The sequence below is a fragment of the Amblyomma americanum genome, chromosome 9 (assembly GCF_052857255.1).
Source record: "Amblyomma americanum isolate KBUSLIRL-KWMA chromosome 9, ASM5285725v1, whole genome shotgun sequence".
In the NCBI taxonomy this organism is placed as follows: domain Eukaryota; kingdom Metazoa; phylum Arthropoda; class Arachnida; order Ixodida; family Ixodidae; genus Amblyomma; species Amblyomma americanum.
The window spans coordinates 103,669,064-103,692,283 of record NC_135505.1 but is presented as its reverse complement, the minus strand read 5'-3'; the positions used below and the strand labels follow the sequence as shown (position 1 = coordinate 103,692,283).

At 46.3% G+C, this 23,220-nt stretch overlaps 1 protein-coding gene and 1 long non-coding RNA gene across 2 annotated transcripts; both read left to right on the top strand.

Moving 5' to 3' along the window:
- Window positions 1-1,622: 1,622 nt before the first annotated feature.
- Window positions 1,623-6,105, top strand: LOC144104937 (uncharacterized). The gene is made up of 3 exons (XR_013308662.1): window positions 1,623-1,727; window positions 3,694-3,755; window positions 6,054-6,105. It is a non-coding gene; the product is annotated as an uncharacterized LOC144104937 (long non-coding RNA).
- Window positions 6,106-7,601: 1,496 nt separating this feature from the next.
- On the top strand, window positions 7,602-21,421 carry LOC144104124 (uncharacterized). Its single transcript, XM_077636950.1, has 5 exons — window positions 7,602-7,683; window positions 9,048-9,122; window positions 18,822-18,926; window positions 20,190-20,257; window positions 21,221-21,421. The coding sequence occupies exons 2-5, from the start codon at window positions 9,072-9,074 to the stop codon at window positions 21,354-21,356; spliced, it is 360 nt and encodes a 119-aa protein (XP_077493076.1). The 5' UTR covers window positions 7,602-7,683; window positions 9,048-9,071; the 3' UTR covers window positions 21,357-21,421.
- Window positions 21,422-23,220: the final 1,799 nt, after the last annotated feature.

Genomic DNA, 23,220 nt, shown 5'->3' with positions numbered 1-23,220 from the left:
CGACGGAGTGACGGCCTGCGAAAGATAGCCGACACATGAAGCATAGCGCGTACCTCTACTGCTTATCGCATACCATGGCCCGCCGCTAGGAACGCGCTGACTGGTCACGGCGAGCAAAGCGCGAGCTTTTGACGGCGGCGTGGCGCCATCTGGCGCCGCCTCCCGGTGATCATCTACAAGCTGATGATGTGCACTGCTAAGTGTGACACGTATAGTTTTTTTCTTTGGATCATTCCTTGGGACCGGAACGAACGCTTGCACAGTGCAGTGGATCGATCGGATCAATTCCGCAAAGACGTTATGAGATACACAGAGAGTAGCCATAAGTGCTGTGTGCTAGGTCACAGAATGTGTATAGAGGCGCCAAGTCCTTCAATGCGAAAAAATGACCAGAGCCTATTATGGTGTACTTTTGTTTTATTTGCTTGACAGCGCTAATATCTGCGGCAAACAAGTTCGTTTTGTTGATATAATCTAAAACGCAATAACTTGACAAAACGTATCTCTATTTATTTACACGATTTGCAGTATATTTAGTGTTTCTCCAATCATCAAGCTCGGTCCCAATGATGTCGTATGCAAAGCCAAAAACCGCCACTGTATGGTGACACCTTCAGCGCCGTAAACTTGTTTTTGCGATGCAAATAAAATACTAAAAACCGGAGTACACGCGGCGCGACTGATGTTAATAGCATCACTATAGCTCATTCTATGCAACGAACAGGCAAAACAATGCACTGATTATGTGTTTCGAGACACTTTTATCAGTGCACGTTAAAGATCCCCAGGTGGTCGAAATTATTCCGGAGCCCTCCACTACGGACCTATTTGTTCCTCTCTTCTTTCACTCCCTCCTTTATCCCTTCCCTTACGGCGCGGTTCAGGTGTCCAACGATATATGAGACAGATACTGCGTCATTTCCTTTCCACCAAAAACCAATTATTATTATATTATTATTATTATTTTAAGGTTTAAAGGTTTGCGATTTGTTGTGGCCAGCGTAAAGAATGGTCAAATGGCTTCATAAAACTGTTACCTGAAGTGTCATGTTGTGCACGTTGATCACAAGCCCCAGACTTGCCCATGACGTCGCACTGACTAGCAAAAACGGGTTTAAGGAATGCGGGAGCCTTTATATAGGAAAAGGTTTTGTGAATTTTGACTGATTTCGTTGCGCTTCTCGTCGTGATATTGAATATTTTGTAAGCAGCGGCCGAATGCTGCTTTCGACCTTTAAGTGAACATATGGTGTGAGTTTTACTCTGGCTTCAAACAAGCTGAAAATTTAAGGAGAGAGACTTATTACATGAGCATCCCTCATGGTCAACGACGGGAATCGTTGTTTCAGATCAAAATATTGCCTGGGCATAGCTTTTTATGAATAGTTGAATAATTGTAAGAAGAATACAGTATTTTAATTATTTAAGAGATGAAAAATGTCTCCCTCACGAAGTTCTACACCTTTCCAAGAAACTCGAACCGTGTCACCAATTTCGCGCTAAGACACTGATCATTGCTCGATTGTCAACACCTGCTTATATTGCTTTTTCATGCATGCATTTTCACCGTGAAAACATTTCTTGTGACATTTTGCTCTTTTTTTGTATGGGCTACAGTACGACAAAACACTTCACAAACACCACCCATTGCGCCAATATACGGAAGCGTACAGGGTGCGATTGGACAGATACTTCGCCAGTCACAATTCGAATTGGTCCTTTCAAAGGTGAGTACGAGAGATAATTTTAACTTTACTAGTGTCTTTAATGCGCTCCTATAGTCTACGTAAAGTGTTATTTTAAGGTGCCAATGCTTTTTGAAGCACAAGTGGCACTTTCTAAAAGTTTTACAACCTGGTTCCTTGCACTGCCTGCCAAGACTACTGAGGAAGAGATCTAGAAGAAAATCTTGAAAGAATTGCCTAACTCAGTGGCCGCGCTTTATAGAATTAACGCCTCTGATCGTTTGAAATATATAAAGATAATCGGTTTTACTTTTCTATTTAATCATCAGCCCACATACAAAGTTGGGGGGGAGGGGGGGAGTAAACACGTATTAATGCCTGACGGGGTTCTGTCGCCCCGAGTATTAAATTTCGCTCGCAAGATCAGTATATAAGTTTAGGTATGTTGAACTGCGCTTGAAAAAATAGACAAAATGTATGTCAATAGGAAAGAGAAAAAGGGCGCACACTAATACTGACAAGCAACGTTAACCTCGTCACAGTAATAGCGTACGTTTAATCGTACTGGACGGACAGGAAAAAAAGGCAAAATGAATCAGGGCGTTCAGAAATATTTGTTCCCACATACGTGAAAATTAGCCTTAAAATATACTACCTGTTATGAGGTGCTCATTCGTTATGGTGTGCCTAAGGGCAGAGATGCTGTTTGGACGTTAAAGAGTGTATCCTTTTGAGAGGCGACCGCAAATATACGTTTTATACGCAACATACCGCGTCATACATTACCACTAGAGTTTTAGCGGATGGATCCTTAGGAACTAATCTAGGAAAAAGCAATCAACCGAAAAATGTACACATAATAGACTCAACTCAAGTCGTCTAAACTTATTTCCTTCAGAATTGCTGTACACCCGTGAGCAAAGGAGTGAGACCTGCCTGTCGTGTCGAATTACTGTCATTACCCAAAGGGAAGCAGGTGTTGATTTTTGTCACTCGTATTTAACTTCTGGAACAAAAATATTTCACAAAATAGCACCGTTGTCATCTAGACAGTTTGTTAAGAGCTAAACGGTTGGTATGGAAGAGCTTACTTCATATTCCAGGGACGGAATGAAAAAGTTAATTGCAGGACCTTATCAAGGTAGGGTGCGATGCACCTGCAAAAGGTGTCGACTAATGAGGCAACAGTTTTTGATTACACTACATAAGGTTACAGAAATAGGTGATCGCCCCAAAGTTAGCGGTCACAACTGCCGAAGAGACGGTACCTACCAAGCTGAACAGTCTGCTTTTCTGTCTCAAAGGAGGTGGTACTGAACTGTCAACGTGGTGCAGGCGGCAGCTGTATTTAGTGCTGTAATTCCCGAAGCTGTTCAAACATGTCAACGGCTCACCATTGGCCAGAACCTGTGTTAAGTTTTCCTCAGTTATCGCAATCCATCTACACTTGAGATTGCGCTTCAGCTCCGGCTGCTTTAAAAATGTCTTTCAGATAAGGACGACTGTGCTATCTCGGTCCGTGACTCGCTCGGGAGTCTTGGAGATTTGAGTTTGCTTTCGGTGCATCCCACCCACAGAGGGCATGCTTCGGAATTAAAGTGTGAGGATAGATTTATTTGTCCCGTCCCCATAGTGTCCACGCATTATCAAAGTCAACACCATATATTTGCTGCTGCATGCAGGAAATAGGATGGCGATATTAAGGTTGCTGCGATAGACATCGTCAGTTTTTACCGCCCGCTTTCCTATGGTGTCTTTTTCTTTCTTAGTTGTAGCCCGCCTTTAGTATGTCCTTCGTTGGGGGTGTGTGTGTGCACGCGCGCTTTTCAGCACCTAACATTTTCGCTCCTGTTTACGTTCTTCGGCTGCCAATTAAGTTGTGGGAATCGAAGCCTGATTCTTTTACAAGCGTGGAGTAAATAACATACAGAAGCAAACCGCATATATTCGCTGTTCATAATGCAGTGCTTGAATGGTATTTCGCTGCATTTTAACCTCGTTCATGCAGATACCCTCCTGCCAGCAGCTTCGAATACAGCGTTGTCTACGACGATTACTCGAACACCGTCTGTGAGTATAGCACTTTTTACTAACTTTATAATAATAGCGCATTAGAAATAACAGCATATTATAACTGCATTCAGCGCTAAAGGGACACGACAGAATATGCGAATGACTTGTGGTTTTTACTGAGTGCCTTGTGTCTTACATCCCTTGATTTTACGCGCCATTTTCTCAACAACGTGTTTGAATAAATGCAACTACGTTCTGACCAGCAAGTTCCTGCGCTGGTTACTTGAGTTACTCTACAATTAACCTTCACTGCATAGCATATTTAGCCTGTCTTACTAAAGCTATGATTGTCATACCTCTGAGTTTTAACTTTCCTTGACATGGCTTCTTCACTGCACGTAATGTATAAAAACAGCCCTCGAGGCTTGTCGCAGTGGACTGATGCCGGGAGAATTCGGTCTCCATGCAGCAGAACTTCAGAATTGAAGTGCTATCTTACTGTGTCACCAATGAAGGCTACCACCTCCAGTTATTAATGCCGCCATCATGGACTCATATGGAGACCAGAGCAACCCCAGCGGATTTTTATACTCGTGCTTATATTATGCACACATCGTGACGAGACGCGCAAAGTAAATAAGCATGTATTGATTCGCAAATTAATTTATTATGACGCTTAAAATCCTCTTCTTCGATCTTTCTGCCGCTTCAAATCCTTTATGGAATACATCTCCTTTGCCCAAAGCTGTGACGTAATCTGTGCGTCGATTTAAACTTTCAGAAGAATAGTGAACTGCTGGCAATACAATTTTTTTCCCTCAGCCAGTACCCACGTAAAGTCCATAGATTTAGTAGCGTCAACATGGGTTCACCTGCCACTCTGTGCAGATGCCGTAGCCTAGCGTGCACTGTGAAAGACTTAACGCATGAATCTCGCGCGGCTATGCGATGCGGTTATGAGAACGTGCACACTCCCCGCCGGTCGTCTTCTGTTGTCGGGCATGTAAAAAAAAAATTAAAGCGAACGCATATGAGCTCTGCGTGTCGCGCATGCGCCGGACGAATTCTCGAAATTTGAAACTTCAATCTTAGTTTGTCCGATAAAAAAGTTGAGACAGGCAAAAAAGCCCCTGCACTTTGTATTTCGAGTAATCACATAATCACATTTTTTTTCGCTCAGTTCATTCCTCGCCCTGGCATTTAACTTAGGTTAACGCCCACCCGACATCCCGGAACTCTTGTCCAGTAGAAAACGTGCTAGAATGGAGGCTTCAAGTTGGCACCGGATAATTGCTTTGGACAGGCATACCATGCAAGCAGTCAGCCCTTCACTGACCCCGGTTTTGTTATCTGTTATCGCTCGTCTATTAGCCGTAGCCACGCGTATTGTTCAGCTAGCTCCGTACGCAATGCTGCGCTGTTTGTACAGCGCGAAAGCCGTACCGCTGTTCACGCTCATTATTCTGATGACTGAACACGGTTTGAACTCAATAATAAACAACTTACTGAACATGACTGAAATGTTTAACTGACGTCAGCTCATAATTATTACTGGTTTCGATGCTGCTATATTAACCGTAGCTTTGATCGCATGTTAACTGTTTTATGCTTTGGCTAACAAGCCTCCCCGTAGGCCAACTGGAGCGTTATGGTAAAAAGTCTTCTCCGCAATGCGCAGTGTTCCGAAAGGCTCTTAAACTCTTACCAACGCTTGAACAGTAGTGCCCACTTTATGTCAGCAGTAGTTAGTATACTCTGCTTTGCGTGCACTTTCTGAGGAGCTCGACGGCCTACAGAAAACTACACTCTGTAGTTAGGAAAGTGCACTTGTGCAGAACTTGGGATGTCAGTGGCGCAAGACTTCCGAGCCCAGCAATTCTGGATACAAACATTTTTGAGCGGGAAAGCGTTTATGAACGCAAATTTTTTATATAATGTAAGATTTCACTATAGCAATAAATGCACCTGCAGATCACCCGACGGCAGTCATGCATTTTTTTTCTATTCCCGTTTTTCCTATCGTTAAGAGCGTTCCCCATTGGCTTTCTCTTGCAGTCCTAACTGTTCATTGCGATCGGTGGGAACAGTTTAAAAGATTTTGCAACATATCAAAATAATAGACCATTACCTTCAATATTTCCATAACCGTGCCTTAAAATTTTTCAAATTTTAAAATTTTCGCCCGAGAATGCTGGACATTTATTGCCATATTCCGGCGATAATCCGACACGTCAATTAAAATGCCATTTTACGTGCAGGTGTTTTCGTCGTCATTATTGCTGGCTGCATGAAAATATAGCCCTGTAGAATTTTTACGTTTTCGGTAAACGACTGTTATTTTGACATTCTTTCCAGTCGTGCCACTGAGCTATTTCGGGCTGGCATTTCAGGCGGCGCCCTTACTAAGGTAAGAGTATTTCTTGCTTTAAGCACTTATTTTGTGCACTCATTTGGGCCAAGCTTTCTAGAAGGCATCGTTTAGATATAAATTTAACGAAAATACATAGTACCGAAGAAAAACGAGATGGAAATATGTTCGGTTCCCCCACGGGAGCTTTGACTTTAGGCATAAAAAAAATTGAGGGTTTTAAATGAATGGCTAAGTGGAGGCTATATTTTATAGAACAGGATATGTGTCTAGCGCGAGGATGAGCTAAAAGAGAGGATAAATGTATGTTCCTGACTCAGTAAAGCTCTTTCCAAATTTTAAGAGAACATGGAGAGGATATACGGGAGTGCTGATTGCGCTGATTGTTGTGGACAAAATCTACTGTGTCCATGTATGTCGCCAGAATAGCTAGCAGGGAACAAAACAATGTTTCATAAACTTTCATAACCTGTCTCCTTGACTTCGATTAAGAGGATTTCTGTAAGCAGCGCTGCAGTGACTACACATAACTTGAGCAATCGTTGTTGCTAGCCCAGCTTTTAATTAGCTTGTGAGATCAAGATTTTATGCTGTAATTTAATGTTTGACCAATGGTTGGCTAAAATATAAGATATTATTTCCTTTGAACCACTGCCTGCTTGCGTTACCTATAAGGAGGCTACTCCGCCCTTTCGTTAACCCTGTTGAGCAAGGAGATCGCTGTATAACGTTGTAAAAGTGCGCAATATTCACTGCTTAATTCGCTTCGTTCCTATTCATTCCAAAACCAAAACGTCGCATGCCACTATGCCTGCTTTACCTTTCAAAACTCTAGAAAATTCTACGTGGTGAAGATTCTACCGGACCTCGTTCGAACTGTTGCCAGAATAGTGGCTATTGCGCAAGGTAAACAGTCCTCTCATGGTTCGCCTTCGTTGTAGGCAGCGTGCCAATAGTAACACCTAGGCAGCCAAGACACTGCCCTGATTTTGTTTTGACGGGGCTGCAAGCAGCGCCGCTTCACTGAAAAATGGACTCGGCAGTCATCAGCGCTTCCTACTTTGACTTTAGAATCATTTTTACGATTCACGCATACGCGATTCGGGCCGCTGTCGTAGAGTTCTCATACGCACAGGCGTGGGTTGTCGCCAAATACGATGCCGCGGCATACCTTTTGGGTTCCGCTATACGTTACCCTTTAAGATTTTCAAGGGCGGAAAAATATCTCCCCGATTTTATGAATTTCAAGATTTAAGAAATAATTCGTGACTGATTCTTCACTTCGCTAAATGGGGTTTTAACTGTAGTATCAAGCCATAGCATTCCCATTTTTGGGCCATTGTTTCTAGCTTGCATTATTGGTAATAAACACTCAGAAACCTAGAGCTGAACTTCTTGCTATGAGTTACCTACGTGCACATTCGCGCCTTAAAAAGCTTGAAGCATGCAAGCGCAAAGGTGAACGCATTCAGTTTAATATTCTACCTTGACTTCTTCAACATTCCATATATTCCTCTCCTTTCATTTCCAGACCCTAAACGCTCGTCAACCTTCGGTGGAGCGCGACGCTGCACTCTTGGTGCATACATCGCTCATCCCATTCCCCTACTGCTGGAGGTGATTTTCACTTACCTACTTTTACTTCATTCAAACCTCGTTTATCTCGTCCTAGATGCTGTGTTAAGTGAAGGGGCAGACCTGGAGTACTTGGTGTTACAGCGAAACTTGAGAAATTCCCAAATAACTTTGATTTGGTTGCGTCGTTTAACAACCTTTCAAAAAACTTAACAGTCGTCACATCACCAACATTGTCACCACTTGTATGAAGTACTGTGGGGCGTCTTCCATGTCTGATACTGTGAACGACCCATTATTGCGTCTTGTGCTAAACTCTGTTTGCTTTGACAGTTGATACAATTTCCGTTCTCAGTGAAATCACGGAATTGCTGGACAAGCATGCCAGATGACCTCAATTTCCGAAAATAACGCTCCTAAACATTGTCAGCTTGTATATCGGTTCCTGTACTCAATCATGGCTTTTTTTACGTACTGTTAACATTTACCATTCTTGATAGAAATATATTTTACTCCACGAGAGATGGTATCATTGAGTTTTCGACAGGGCTTCTTATCACTAGATTTGATTTTGCCCTAAGACATTTTGATTCTTGTGAAGTATATAAACCGAAGTGGTGTTCATGTTATATGGGCTGTGAAAATAGTTGTTTTAAAGTGTGGGATGTCAAAGCATGCTTCACGAATATCCTCCGGCAAGAATTATTTCAATGTGCTTTGTAGAAGCTTAGTTATCTATAGTCAAAATTTGAATTACAGCGTCTTCTCCCCTTTCCTTCTCCTCTGGTCACTTTTTGCACGTTAAACGTTTGGCATCCCTCCGTCGGTCTCGCCCTTCGGGGCGGAACGTCCTGACCCTTCAGAGATACGCGGCCGATTGGCCGCGGCAATGGTAGCTGCCTGAAGTCTGAAAGAATTTAACCAATAGCCACATCTCAACTCCTATACACTGATGCGAGCGTTGGAGAATGGTGCAAGCATGAAAAAGTCGCCTGGAAGGCCTCGCCAACTTTCGCGCGTGATTGTTGGTTCTCTGCTGCGTGTAGAAGTATGTTATTTGGCTCAGGGTTTCATGACAACACATACTGTGATTGATCGAGTTGATGTGCCCTCCTCAGAAGCTGTTTCGGAGTTCCTTTAAATTAAAAGGTGTAGGTTTTAGAGCATAATGTTTCACCGTTCGGTTCGACTTTCGTGTGCCGTAAATTGTTGCCATATAAGGGATAATTTTTTTCAGTCCTTGAAACACGTCCTTAAATGAGTTGGCCTTAGCTTTCAGATATTTTGCTTATTGTTTAGGGTATGAAGCGAATTAATCTTCGGGTTAGCGGTTGCAGTTTGATAGAATTTATCTTTGTGTTATTTTTAACGGCTCAGAATACAAAATTTTACTCTTTATCTTGTAGAAGCTGGAAGGACACGACCACTGGATGTACGAAGACATTATGGCTGATCACTTGTCGCTCGCTCCATACATGGAGGTTAGTGCTGCCGTTAATAACACCTTTGTGTGAATTATGTGATGTGTTTAGTAAAGAGAAAGGCGGACATCAAAATTCCTTCATGTATCTGTATTCCTGCCTTAAAGCTGAAGTCCACCATGTGTTTGCAGTGAAAAGTATACCTGGTACCAGTACGCATCGTTGTACGTATCAATAGCTAAACGCAACTGTGCATCGTCATTTCCCATTTCCAACGAACTGCAGCTGTCTGTACCCAACTTGGTCAGCGGTTTCGTTTTCTCGAGCAAACTAGCATGGCAGGACTAGTTCTCGAAGCGCTAAGAGAAGCCGCTGCGCATATTGCGCATTTGGCTAGCGTGCTGGTAACCTCTGCCGTAATTTGCTCTAGCCGTAAACTGACTTTGACGTTCCTCAGCGACGTTGCCAAACGTTGCGACAATTGTCTCAGGGGTGCGAGTTACCACAATTTTACTTATTTTTCACTCAGGCGGCCTTGCGCGGCATTAGGAGGTCGGCCACAGTTCATTTTCCGGCGCCTGCTATCTATACGGAAAAGAAGAATTCTTGATTTTTTTTAATTTATAGGTGCTTTCGAATCATATTACTGATAAGCGTCCGTTGTGAGGTGCAGCCATAATTAAAACAACGCCTTGAAGTGAAGAGACAAAAGGCAGATGCAGTGAGGCTGAACTTATACAATGGAGGCAGTGAGTCGCTGGGAAGGGGAAGAAGAGGGAATGTCGAGGGTGATTTGTGTGTGTAGAGACAGTGAGAGACACGACGAGAAGCGATGAGAAGAACGAATGTGGTTGCGGCACTTCATGCCCATGCGGTAACGGCACTTGATAACATTGTTCCTTGCCTAGGCGACACAGACGCAGTACAGCGGATGTCCGGTGCCGAAAATACACATATATAAAATTGTTGCCTTTAATTTTGTAATGTTCATTCTCGTTTTCCTTGTGAACACAGTCCTTGGAGGCACTGTATTCTTAACTTGGAAAATGTATCGATTGGAGCACACTACAATGGATAGAACCCTAAATCCTAAAGAAGGAATAGAACTGACAGAGCTATCAAAGATAAGCGCAAGGTAGTAAGCATTTGGAAGTTTAATACAGAGGGATTCATGCATGCTCTAAAGAAAGGAGATAACTTGAGAGCAGTGAAGTGGAAATTAGGCATACGTAAAAGTCAGATGCATGCGCTAAGCGACAAATAGGGAAATGTCATTAGGAGTAGGCTTATGTAGTTAAAGTAGCCGAAGAGTTCTACGCAAATCTAGAGAGTAGCCATTGCAATCAGAATGTTAATAAGAGAGGCAGTGGGCACTGCAATGCGACATCCTGCCGGTAACGACAGAGGAAGTAAAGAAAGCCTTAGGCGCAATAGAAGGGCGCAAAAGAATCTGGTGGGGATCAGGTAACAGCAGATATTTTGGAAAAAGGAAGGCAGTTTGTGCTAGAAAAATCAACCAGTCTTTATAAGCAACGCCTAATGACTTCGAGCGTACCAGAAGCTTGGATGAACGTTGACATTATATTGATAAGTGCCACTGTAGAAGAAGTAGAAGCGCCTGCATTCGTAGCAAAAGAAGACGGTTCTCTCTCGCTCGCGCGCTCTCTGGAGGTTCTCCTTCGAACCCATTTGATTTGATTTCATTTTATTACCTTAAACTCGCCAAAAAGGGATGTTACATAAGAGTTGGCAAGGATTAAAAGCACAAATTCACAACAACAGGAAAGTTTTTGCGTTTCCAGCGAAAAGACTTGGACAAGTGATGATGGCAACGTTGTCTGGAAGGCCGTTCCAGTCTGCGGCTGCACGAGCAAAGAAGGAATTAGAAAAAGCGACGGTGCGTGAGCGTGGACGGGCAACTTGTAGGTGATGACTGGAGCAGTGCAGGCTACACTTCCCGACCACCGTACTCCGCACAGCATCACTACGGACCTCACACCTGTTCACCAGCGACCCAGCCGCGGTATCCGCGGTGAGTCGCCTGAATTTGGGCCCTTTCTCCCGCCCACCAGAACGACGCAGCCTCGGCCACCTATTCGAACCGACGTGGTTACTGACACCAGGTCCCCGGCGCCGACCCAGCCAAGCCCGTTGAGTCCAACTGCTATGGCCACTGACACCCGGTCCATGGCGCCGATCTTTTTGCCACCCACCGCAAACACCGCCATCGTTTCACGGTGACGTGTTCGAAGACGCTGAAGATTGGCTGGAGACCTTCGAGCGGGTCGCCCGCTAAAACTGCTGGAGCGACGAGCGCTAGCTGCACAATGTATATTTTGCTCTGGAAGAGTGTGCCAGGACGTGGTTTGAAAACCGTGCACGAGATTACCCTTCCCACCTAGGAGACCTTTTGTCGGAGAATCCTGGCTACATTCCTCAACGCCGGCCACCGGGAGAAGGCTAAAGCTGCGCTACACTCCCGAAATCAGCGCACGAGTGAAAGCGTGCGCATGTACTTCGGGGACATGACCCGTCTATTCTAGCGGGCCGACCCCAACATGACGGAAGAGAAGCAGCTTCGCCATCTCATGCGAGGGGTTAAGCAGGAACTCTTCGCAGGCCTCATACGCAGCCCACCCCGCACTGTAGCGGAATTTCTCACCGAGGCGACCACCATGAAGACGACGCTCCAACAACGGGCCCACCAGTACAATCGGGACATCAACAGCATTGTGCCCGAAACCTTTTCGTCGTGCCTAGGCAACAGTTCAGACACATTACGCGAACTGATTCGGTCAGTTGTTCGGGAGGAACTCCAACGGTTCCCTCTGCCCCAGGTTGCGCCTGCGCCGCTGGCAGCGTTGACAGAAGTCGTCAGGGACGAAATGCGGCAGGTTGCGCAGGCACCTCCTGTTCCCGTAGCGCCGCCCCAGTTCGATGCCAGACCAACATACGCATCCGTTATACGTCGCACGGCTGGCTACTGTCCCGCTACTCCGACGCCTGGCATGAGCAGCATCGGCGCATGTCCCGCAACCGCACCTGGCTACGGTAATACCCCGACTTCCCCAGTCAGTAGCACCGCTCCATATTATGCAACTGCACCTGCTATAGGTGAGCCAGGTCCTCAGAAGTCGATTTGTGGCGTACACCGTACCGTAGGCCTCTGTGCTACCAGTGTGGGGAGCCCGGTCACTTCTACCGAGCCTGTCCGTACCGCCAACTTGGTCTTCGCGGTTTCCGTCCCGACGCACCTTGTCCTCAGAACGGTGCACGACCGCAAGAGATGGCGCAGCATCTCTGGGCGTGCCAGAACCGTGTTTACTCTGGAAGGCGCGAGTCCCGTTCGCCTTTGCCTCTCCGCTATCGTGATTCCAGCTCCGGTCGCCAGAGTAGCTCTGCTGGCCGTCGCTCGCCCAGTCCGAGTGGGTAAAACTAACACCAGCGACCTCTGCAGGCAAGGCTGCTGACGTCGAGATGTGTCAAGATCCTGCATCGAGTAACCATCGAGGCGATGATACCTGGATAGAGAGCGGCAGCGACAGTACCCGATACGCTGCAACCGATTTGCGGGTGACAATTTATAGTACTGAGATTACCGCGCTGCTCGATACGGGTGCTGATTAATCGGTTATGAGCCGTGTCTTTGCTGGAGACATTAAAAAGGTTCTGACTCCGTGGACGGGACCCACATGCTCACCGCTGGTGGCCACCTAATTTCCCCTGTTGGCAAGTGCACGGCTAAAGTTGGAATTAGCGGTTCCACGTACGTTGGGGAACTTGTTGTGATCTCCTAGTGTTCGAGAGACTTGATTCTGGGGATCGACTTCCTGCAGGCGAACAGCGCTGTGATTGAGTTTAAGGACGTACGTGTCACGTTCTCGACCAAAGAGACCGTGGCCCGCTCTGGCTCCTGAGATTCTTGCAGCAACACTCTGCTCATTAACGAGAATTACGTCACTGTGCCACCGCGGTGGAGTGTCCTGGTGCTCGTGCGGAACGACCTATTCCACGACTACAAGGACCTGGCGGACAGCCATACTACACTGCTGCTTGAGCGGGGCCTTGTCGTTGACCGAGGTCTCGTCCGACTGCGTGACAGCCGTACCCACGTCCTCGTGACCATGGTTTCCGACGATTAACAGCACCTCGTCAAAGCCACGGCTATTACCTCCCTCCACGACGTTGCTGAGGTCCCAGATTCGTGCACCTTGGGAGAACCCACTCCAGAGAATGCTGGCCCACACCACGTTCGTCAGTCAGTCAAAAGAAATCCGGCCCTGCCATCGGTTCAGAAGGGTGTTCTGTCGGACCTCTTGGCAGACTTTGCGGACTGTAGCTACGTGCTCGAAGATCGGCCGCACTCCACTCGCCAAGCAACGTATCATCACTGATGACACTACGCGACCACTCTGCCTGCGCCCCTACCGTGTTTCCCCGATAGAGCGAGAAGCCATTCAGAATCAGGTTCCCGAAATGCTTGCTGACGATGTCATTCAACCGTCCACCAGGTCATGGGCATCGCCAGTGGTTCTTGTAAAAAAAAGACAACTCTCTGCGTTTCTGTGTTGACTACAGGAAACTTAATAATGTGACCAAAAAGGACATTTAACCACTGCCCAGGATAGACAACGCACTCGAACAAATGCGGGAGGCCCGATACTCCTCGTCATTAGATATTAAAAGCGGGTATTGGCAAATCGAAGTGGACGAGAGAGACCGGGAGAAGACGGCTTTCGTGACGTCCGACGGCCTCTATGAGTTTAAGATTCTCCGATCTGGTCTGTGCTCAGCACCGGTCACGTTCCAACGCATGATGTACACCGTTCTCTCCGGCTTGAAGTGGCAGACCTGCCTGGTGTACATGGACAATGTCGCTATATTTTCGACCACATTTGACCAACACTTGGAGCGGTTGCGCATTGTGCTACATGCACTCAAATCCGCACAACTCACCATCAAAGATGAGAAATGCAATTTTGGCTTTGATGAACTTGGCTTTCTTGGTCACGTTGTCAGCGCACAAGGTGTTTGCCCGGACCCTGACAAGACCGCTGCTGTCTCAGGTTTCCCACGCCCAACTGACAAGAAGGCCGTTCGCCGCTTTTTGGGTCTGTGCTCGTATTATCGGCGCTTTGTTGAAAATTTCTCGCGAATCACCGAACCGTTAAACTCACTGACCCGGGACGACACGCTTTTCGTGGGGGGAAGCGACCAAGAGGCGGCATTTGTCGAGCTTAGAAGCCGCCTACAACGTACTCCGATACTCGCCCATTTCGATGAACACGCTGCCACGGACATCCACACTGATTCCAGCAATGTTGGCCTTAAAGCGGTACTGATCCAGTGGCAAGATGCTGCCGAACGACTCATCAGTTACGCCAGCCGAACACTTACGCGCGCCGAGACCAATTATTCTACGACGGAGAAAGAGTGCCTTGCAGTGATATGGACCATCAGCAAGTTCCGGCCGTACCTCTACGGGTGACTCTTGTGTGGTAAGCGACCACCACTCCTTATGCTGGCTGGCGAGCCTCAAAGACCCATCGAGACGCTTGGCTGGATAGAGCTTACGCTTGCAAGAATACGACTTAACAGTCTACAAGTCGGGCCGTAAGCATCAAGATGTGGACTGTTCGTTGCGCGCGCCTATCGCAATCAGTTCTGAAGAACTTGCCGATGATTTTCTTTCACTGGGAGCTGTTAGTACCACCCAAATGGCGCAGCTTCAGCGGGTGGACTTGGAGTTCGCGTCACTCATCGATTACCTCGAAGGCGTCGACGATCGCATCCCGCGTGTTTTTCGTCGTGGGCTCCACACCTTCAGTTTACAATCTGGTGTTCTCTACAAGTGCAACTTTCCCAGCAACAAAGAAGCGTTACTGCTTGTCGTACCATCGCAGTTGCGATCAGAGATTTTAAGTGCCTGTCTTGATGCAAGCACCGCCGGCCATCTCGGAGTAAGTCGTACACTAGCGCGGATGTAACAAAAGTATTATTGGCCCAGATTACTCCCATCGGTGTGGGCCTACGTAAAAACTTGCCGTGACTGCCAACGTCGGAAGTCTCCTCCGTTGAAACCAGCCGGATTTCTTCATCCCGTCGATCCACCGAAGATCCATTTTCACCAAGTGGGCATGGACCTCCTTGGCCCTTTTCTGAAGTCTTCGCCAGGAAAGCTTTGGATCGTCGTTGCCACCGATTACCTGACACGGTACGCTGAGACCACGTTCATTGTCAAAGACACTGTTGCTGAAGTGGCGCAGTTTTTCGTCCACAACATTGTCCTGCGTCATGGAGCCCCCGCCGTTGTTGTTACTGACCGGGGAACTGCTTTCACTGCCCGCTTAACCGAGTCCGCGATGACTCTGACGCACACCAGACAAGGACGTGCTACGGCCTATCACCCAGAGACAAACAGGTTGGCAGAGCGACTCAACCGCACACAAGTCGACATGCTTTCTATGTATGTTGACGTCGAGCATAGAATTTGGGACACCATTCTGCCGTACGCAACGTTTGCGTACGACGCCGCCCTGCAGGAGACAACCCGACTGACCCCTTTCCAGCTTTTCTTCGGTCGGCAAGTAACCACTCCGTTGGATTCTATGTTGCCCGTTGAACCCTACTGCGACTCTGACGCTGACCTCAACGCAGACACGTTCGTTCAGCGTGCTGAGGAAGCGCGGCAATTGGCACGCCTGCGAATTAACCGTCAACAGGAGACTGACGCCGCTAGGTACAACCCAGGACGCCGCTTCGTCATTTACGTGCCTGGAGACTTAGTGTGGGTTTGGACACCTGTCCGTCGCCACGGCCTTTCAGAAAAGTTTCTGCGCAGATACCTCGGCCCTTACGAAGTAGTGCGCCGCATCAGTGATGTGACGTATGCAGTTACTCCCGTACAAGCGGCTTGCTCATCGCGCCTGTCGCACCGTACTGAAGTCGTGCACATTGATCGCATGAAGCCCTATCACGACAGGCTACCTGACTGAACAGAGGTTCACTGCAGCTGTGCTTTCCCGGACGTTTCCCACCTAGCCGCATCATGGCGATGCTGCAGAAGAGAGTGTTGTTGTTTTTGTCCACATACATAAGAGAATGCAAAGTACGTGTCACTGCAGAAGAAATAGAAGCGCCTGCATTCGTAGAAAAAAAAGATGGTTCTCTCTCGCTCACGCACTCGAACCACTTAGGGACCACCGCAGTTTTACGTGTCTTCTCCGGAGGTTCTCCTTCGAATTGTTCGTAACAATATAAATTTATAAACAGAGGAGACGTAGAGGACTTAAAACATTACAGACCAATTAGCTTACTCTCCGTTGCCTACATTGCATTTATTAAGGTAATCGCAAATAGAATCAGGGCAACCTCGGACTTCAATCAACCAAGCGATCAGGCAGGCTTTCATAAGGGATACTTGAAATAGACAATATTCAAGCTATCAATCAAGAGATAGAGAATTGCTCAGAATATAACCAAACCCTGCATATAGCCTTCATTGATTACGAGAAACCATTCGACTCGGTAGAAACCTTTGCAGTATTGCAGGAAATGCGGAATCAGTGCGTAGAAGAGTCTTATGTGAAAATACTGGAGGATATCTATAACGACTGCACAGCTACCATAGTCATTCATAAACTGGACAATAAAATTCGTATTGAAAAGGGTGTCAGCAAGGATAGACAATTTAGCCAATGCTATTAACCGCCTGTTTACAGGAGGTGCTCCGAGGCCTCGATTGGGTGCAGATAGGGATAAGATTTAATTGAGAATACCTAAGTAATCTGCGACTCGCTGACAACATTGCCTTTCTAAATAACACAAGAGATAAACTGGAACGAATGATCAATCAATTAGACCGGCGGTTTACAATTGCTGGCAATATGCTGAACGTGGTAAGGGAACACGTCTACATAGGTCAAGAGAATGACCGCTGATCCGTATAATGAGAGGGATATAACTGGAGCAATAAGAATTAGGTGGAGCGCATATGGCAGGTTCTTTCAGATCATTAACGGCAGTTTAACAATATCCTCAAAGAGCAATGTATACAAGAGCTGCAATTTACCGGTAGTCACCTAGGGGCAGAAAAATGGAAGCTAACGAAAAGGGTTCAGTTTAAGTTAAGGACAACGGAGCGATCTATGGAAAGAAAAATGATAGATGTCACGTTAAGTGAACGGAAGTGGGCATAGTGGTTGAGGGAACAAACGTTTGTTAAAGACATCCTAGTCGAAGTCAAGAGGAATAAATGGTTTTGGGCAGGGCATATAATGCGAAGGCAAGATAACCGCTGGTCCTTAAGGGTAATGGAGTAAATACCAAGGCAAGCGTAGCAGGGGGCGGGAAAAAGTTAGGTGGGCGGATGCGATTTAGAAGTTAGCGGGTATACGGTGGTCACAGCTGGCAAAGGACGAGGTTAATTGGAGAAACACGGGAGAGGTCTTTACCCTGCAGTGTGCCGTCAGGATGATGATGATGACTTCAACCCTTCCAAAAAAGGAACTCCGAGGAGGTTATGGGAATAAAATAGTTTTGTTTCACTGAGGCCGAAAAAATACCGCATATTTGGAAATGCATTTTTTTTATTATATTTCCACAGGCGCTCCTTTTGTATTCGCCCTGACTTCTAGTACGTATCTCACATATTGAGGCTCATACCGTTCTGAAGAATAAGCGCCGTGGTGGCTGATTGGTTGTGGTGCCCTACCGCTGACTCGAAAGACGCGGGTCCGATCTCGCCGCGGCGTTCTCATTTCGATGGAGGCGAAATTCTTGAGGCCAGTGTACTGTTACTGTGCGACGTCAGTGCGCGTTAATGAACCGCATGTGCTCTAAATTATCCGAAGCCCTCCACTACTGCTTCACTGATAGGCTGAGTCGCTTTGGGACTTCAAACTTTCAACCATAAAACAACCATTATCAAGACTATGTCCCGAAAGGTTTCCTAGGTATCCAGGGCGTCTTACAAAAGTTGCTTCTTGAGTAAGCTGCCGAAATTGAAGGTGGGACGTTATTCAGGGCCGATAAGTTATTGCAATTCTCTCCCGAACCAGCAGCCTTATTCTACAAAGACACATTTGTACATTTCTATTTCGGATCCATTTGGCCCTCGGCACTGGCCACTGTTGTTGGATGACCTAGCTGTGTCTTTGAAGAGTCGGTGGGAAGCGGCTAGACCGGGCGTCGCCATTTGTTGCATATCACAGATAATGGTGAACCGCTGCGTGTGCGATTGGTGAAGGCTATCGTCGACTTTAGAACCCGCCCTTTTGGATCTCAGTGATTGACCGCTTGCTGCTTTCGTCTGATGCTGCCGTCAGGCTTGAAGTCACTCCAGTCGAATTGGAAAATGGATATTCATTTCAAACGAATTCTTATAGATTCCGACCTCAGTTCTTTTGATGAATATTCCGCCCTTTGATTACTTGAAGTCGATGCCACGCGCTGGTCTTCAGCAGATAAGATAGCGCGAACGCGAGGCATCGCTTCGCTTCACATTATCACAGATAATTCAAATGGCAATAATACCAGATTAATAATGTTATTATCTATCTTGATACCGTTGTAGTTGAATTGTCTGTCAGATGCTGCTGTCTTTTGTACTCGCATCACGGCTTGGTCTCGACAGACTCCGGAGTTTTTCCTTGGTATGTATACAATGCCCGAAGAGTATTAAATAAAGCCACCGCTGTTAATTACAACGAACAACGAATATGCTTTCCTTGTTTACGCTGCTTTTTGTTGTTAACGCAGCTCTTCCTCAACCTGAGTCAAAGCGTGGCCGGCGACGCACACATCGTCACACGTGGATTTAGTCCTTACGTTGCTGAACATGTTGCGTTCTTCTTTTTTGCGGAGGTACGCTACCAACTTCTGATTGTACTCTTCTTTAATAAAGATTCTCAGTGCACTGCTATGATCAGTATCACTGCCTAGCTGTCCCAGCGGAAACATTACTTGATGGGGATGAATGATATCCACAGGCTGTCTGCTTAACAAGAAGTAGCAAGACGTCCTAGTCCTTTTTTTAAAAAATAAATACCACATGGCTGTCTCCGACATGGAAAAGTGTAATTTGGACGAAGCCGTTTCATATAAATTCATACAGCTCAGGCAGCTTGTTAATCATTGGACCTTCAGTTTGTTTGTGATATTTGTATTTATAATGCGCTCATAACCAGACTGGAGCAGTGTCAAAGATTCGAGGATAAACGTGCCGTCATTTTTCGTTCAGGGCATAGGCACCTAGCCCTATTTCAAAGATACGCTGGTAAATACCTGCACTTACACGTCAGTGTCTGGGACAAAACTTGCGCGCCACAAATTTTTCAGTTGTTCCCTCAGTGCGAGCTCCTGACCCACTGAAATTGACACAGTATCAGCTCGCAACTTAATAGTTTTAATCCCCTTTTTTTGGCACTACTAAGGAATGATTGCGCGTACAAAGAAGCCCTAACTTTGGGCGTGTTCTTTATATTTCTTTCGTTTTTCCCCTGGACATATTATTTTGATTATGCCATCCTGAAATATATTTTCTATTTTGTGCTTTCGCTTCTGTTGCCCCCGCCAGAAATGTCAGTGCTGGTTAACAATAAATGGAGCGGAATGTCATCACGCTTCTGCCTAATGACCTATTTTACATTTGAATACCAGGCGAGCTTACAATGAGGCAACAAGCCACAAAAAATTAATAGCGTGCTTATTGACCTCAATGGGGTCCCTAATACTACGACGAGGCATGTTTTAAAGCTGTGCTTGTATACAGGGATGTACTGCAGAGGCTCGGTTTCCCCTAGTTTTCTGCTTAATACAGTGGATTAACAAATCTTCAGGAAACCTTCAGGAAATCTTCAGGAAGCCGCCATCAGCGCTGATGCGCTTCTGTATGGCTCTGACCATCGGTATCAGCTTCAAGGGTGCCCTTATTGCGTTCGTGCTCGTTTTGCAACAAGCCATTTCTTGGTTCTTACAAGTCCTCCTTGATTGTTATCGAAACTGACGCGCCATGAGAGATCATGAAGCAAATGACCTTGTTAAGTCCCTTTTTTGTCCATTGTTCATGACGCATCGCATGTTCTGCTTGGTTCAAGGGACGCATTTCCTTGAAAATTGTTCTTGCAGTCTTCGTGTGAGCCCTATACAAACCACCCTGGGGAACCAAGAGCTGAATACCTCCCTTCTCAAGCCAGGTACGGAATCATAATTATGCACCGCTGGTACTAGTGTGAAGTGTGTTGATGGTTCGAAACACAAAACGATCCATCTTAGTCTCTTTCTGTCTGATGTACTAATAGGGAGAAAAGTTTCCGGGACGCGGGTTCCAGGAAAAACGTTCACTGTATCTCCACCTCGTTACCCAGTCGCCTGATATGGTATGAAAGCATTAAAGGCCTAAATGCTCCGTCCTGACTTCACAATATCAAGCGAGTGGGACTGAGGTGGAGCTGCAATAAACGTTTTTCCTAGAACTCGCGTCCAGGAAACTTTTGTGCCCAGTCGTGCATGACGTATTGCATGTTCTGCTAGGCTTATGACGTCACGTTCCAGACCATACAACAATAGCTGTCAAGCTCCCGTTCCATGGGTTTCACGCCGTAGTAGCAGTGCGTAATCCGCAGGTTTGTTGCCATAGGAAGCACTCAGAGGGTCGTTACGCTGGAAGGAGGCGCGTGTGACGAGAACGTATTAGAAAATTTCCAGGTGGTTGCCGTAAAATGAGGGTAATATGATACACCTTTAGCCTACCGTCTACCGTATCACCATTATCTTTACCGAAATACCCGGAGCCCACTCACCGCGAGTGCGCACACGCTGGTTGATCCCGATGCGGCAGGCGCATGCGCAGCTGCCGGGCACGTGGCGCCATCTTGCGCCGTACCCGCTTGCCATCTGCGTGGCATCGGGTTCCATCACACCGCAACGCTCGGCGACTGCGTTCACAAAGTGAGTGGGCGGCCTTATGCATTCTCACACACAGTAGGGACCTTTTTTGTTCGCGATTATTGTGCTCCGTGCCAACTTAGCGCAGTGTGTGCGCACATGCTTCTTCGTTTATATCTTGCCACGGTTAGACCCATCAAACATTCCAGAAGCCTCCTCCCAGGTTTTTCTGCCATGACCTTTTGACCTGTCGTCTCTTCTGTGCACTGCAGGGTCAACGGAGCCCTGTCTCAATACGCGCCATTTGCCGTCAGCTTCTTCTGTCCGTACGGCTCGGCGATGGCGAAGGAGTCGTGCGAACTTTATCGCCGAATCCCCGAAAGATCTTTGCCGGGAAAGCACCCATAACTCGACCACCAGAAACAGATCATTAAGCTAGCAATGTAGTGATGACGACGAGAACTGTGCTTACCAGAACCCGATGCGAGTGTTTTTCAAAGAGCAGGCTTTCTCGAGCTCGCCACAAATTATAGTAATCTATAGTTGTGTAATTCATTTAGTCGACCACTTGGAAAAGTCCGTGTTTAAACCTTTGAAATTTCAGGCTTTTTTTTTCTCTGTAAAAAAGAGCAGCTCGCAGAACACGCAGTGTACCTCGGCTGTTGCTACCCTTTTAAATGGTGGTACATTGGCTACGAGCGTTCAGACTTGTGAAGAGCATGCTGTACATTTTTACTTGTAATACCTGGCACCGAATAAAATATCACTGTGTCACAAGACGCTAAGCTTAAAAGACACTTCTTAGCTTAGTCATCGTTTGCTAAGTGCGGCGGTTGGCGGTCCTGAAGTAAAACCCTGAAACCAATTGCGTGATTTGTTTTCTTTTCTCTTCCCATGGTACTCAGGGAATATGCCGGTAGGTGAAATCATCGCCTTATATTACGGCATGTGCGTGCGAGAGATGCTTTTAGACTGCTACTCTGTTCTAGCGGTTTGAAGGTGTGACCGGCGAGAGATCCTCCCCTGTGCCGCCGGTAGTCATTTTTTTCGCAATTTTTGTCTGATATCACCTTGCCTGGTGCTCGCCACCCTTGCGAATAAATATTTGGAAAATTTTGTTTTTGGTTTCATCCGGTGCCAACCAAAGCAGTCTCGTCGTGATGTTTTTTGGCGAACCTGCCTTTGTGATATTGAAATGAAATTGTCAAAAGTACGTTCGAAAAGACAGAAGCAGAAGAGCAAACTGTGTTTCTTACATTGTAAGGGCAATATTATCAGCGGGTGTTTTATTCTTCCTCTAGCTCTGCTGACGTACCGAGCAGTCATTTTATCCTCGGGTTGAAGGCATGAAGAGAGGACGCGCTATGAATCGGGATGGGTGGCATGTAGAAATATGTTCATTGGGCAAAGCAGCTGCATGTTCTGGTCTGACGTGTCTTGTTTATGAAACTGCGCAAGGTAAAGTTCTTGCTCGATGTTAGGACATCGGTTCCACGTCTTCAAAGAACCTTTCGACAACCTAGTAATAAAGGCAATGAGGACTGCAGAACACAGAACACCGTCCTGGCAAACTTTTTCCATCAAGAGAGTGCGTACCTAATTATTTTTTGTGGAAGAACACTGATCTGTGACATAAGCAGGATTCAGGGGCACTGCTTTCCTCGCGTACGGGCAAAAACGGGGGGCGCGGCCCATAGGACTGCATGTAAACAAAAGCTCTCAATGTAATTTTCTGACTGCATAGTGCCCCTATAAGGTTGTCTTTGATTTAAAGAAAAAGCGGACTACGTAGTAGAAGAGAACGTGGAAGAATACAACGTCATTTCGAGGATAATATTTTTACACAACCCAATAGGCGCTTGCCAGAGACATTTTACAAATCCATATTCGGTACTATAGGCGCTAATCGTGTTTTGTTAATGAAGGACGCCCTCATTTACTCATTTTTTAGAATCTGTTAGAGGAAAAAGCTTAATGGAAATTGTACATAAGTTTAGGGATTGCCTACTGAAGCAAACCTATAACCAATACAGCATCTACCAGCTTAACCAATCTCAATTAATTAACAGCGGCTAAAAAAGAAACCAAAATGTATTTTTACATCAAACGAGAATTACGAGAGAAAATTTGCCATGGTATGCTCGGAGCGGAATGACAAGACAAGGGCCTGGGGACACATTGGACTTCATAGATGCACTGTGAAGTAAAAAATTATATACAAACTTTTCTTTCCATGCATGCTTAAGGGCCGCTCTCGGGGATAGCGGTGATA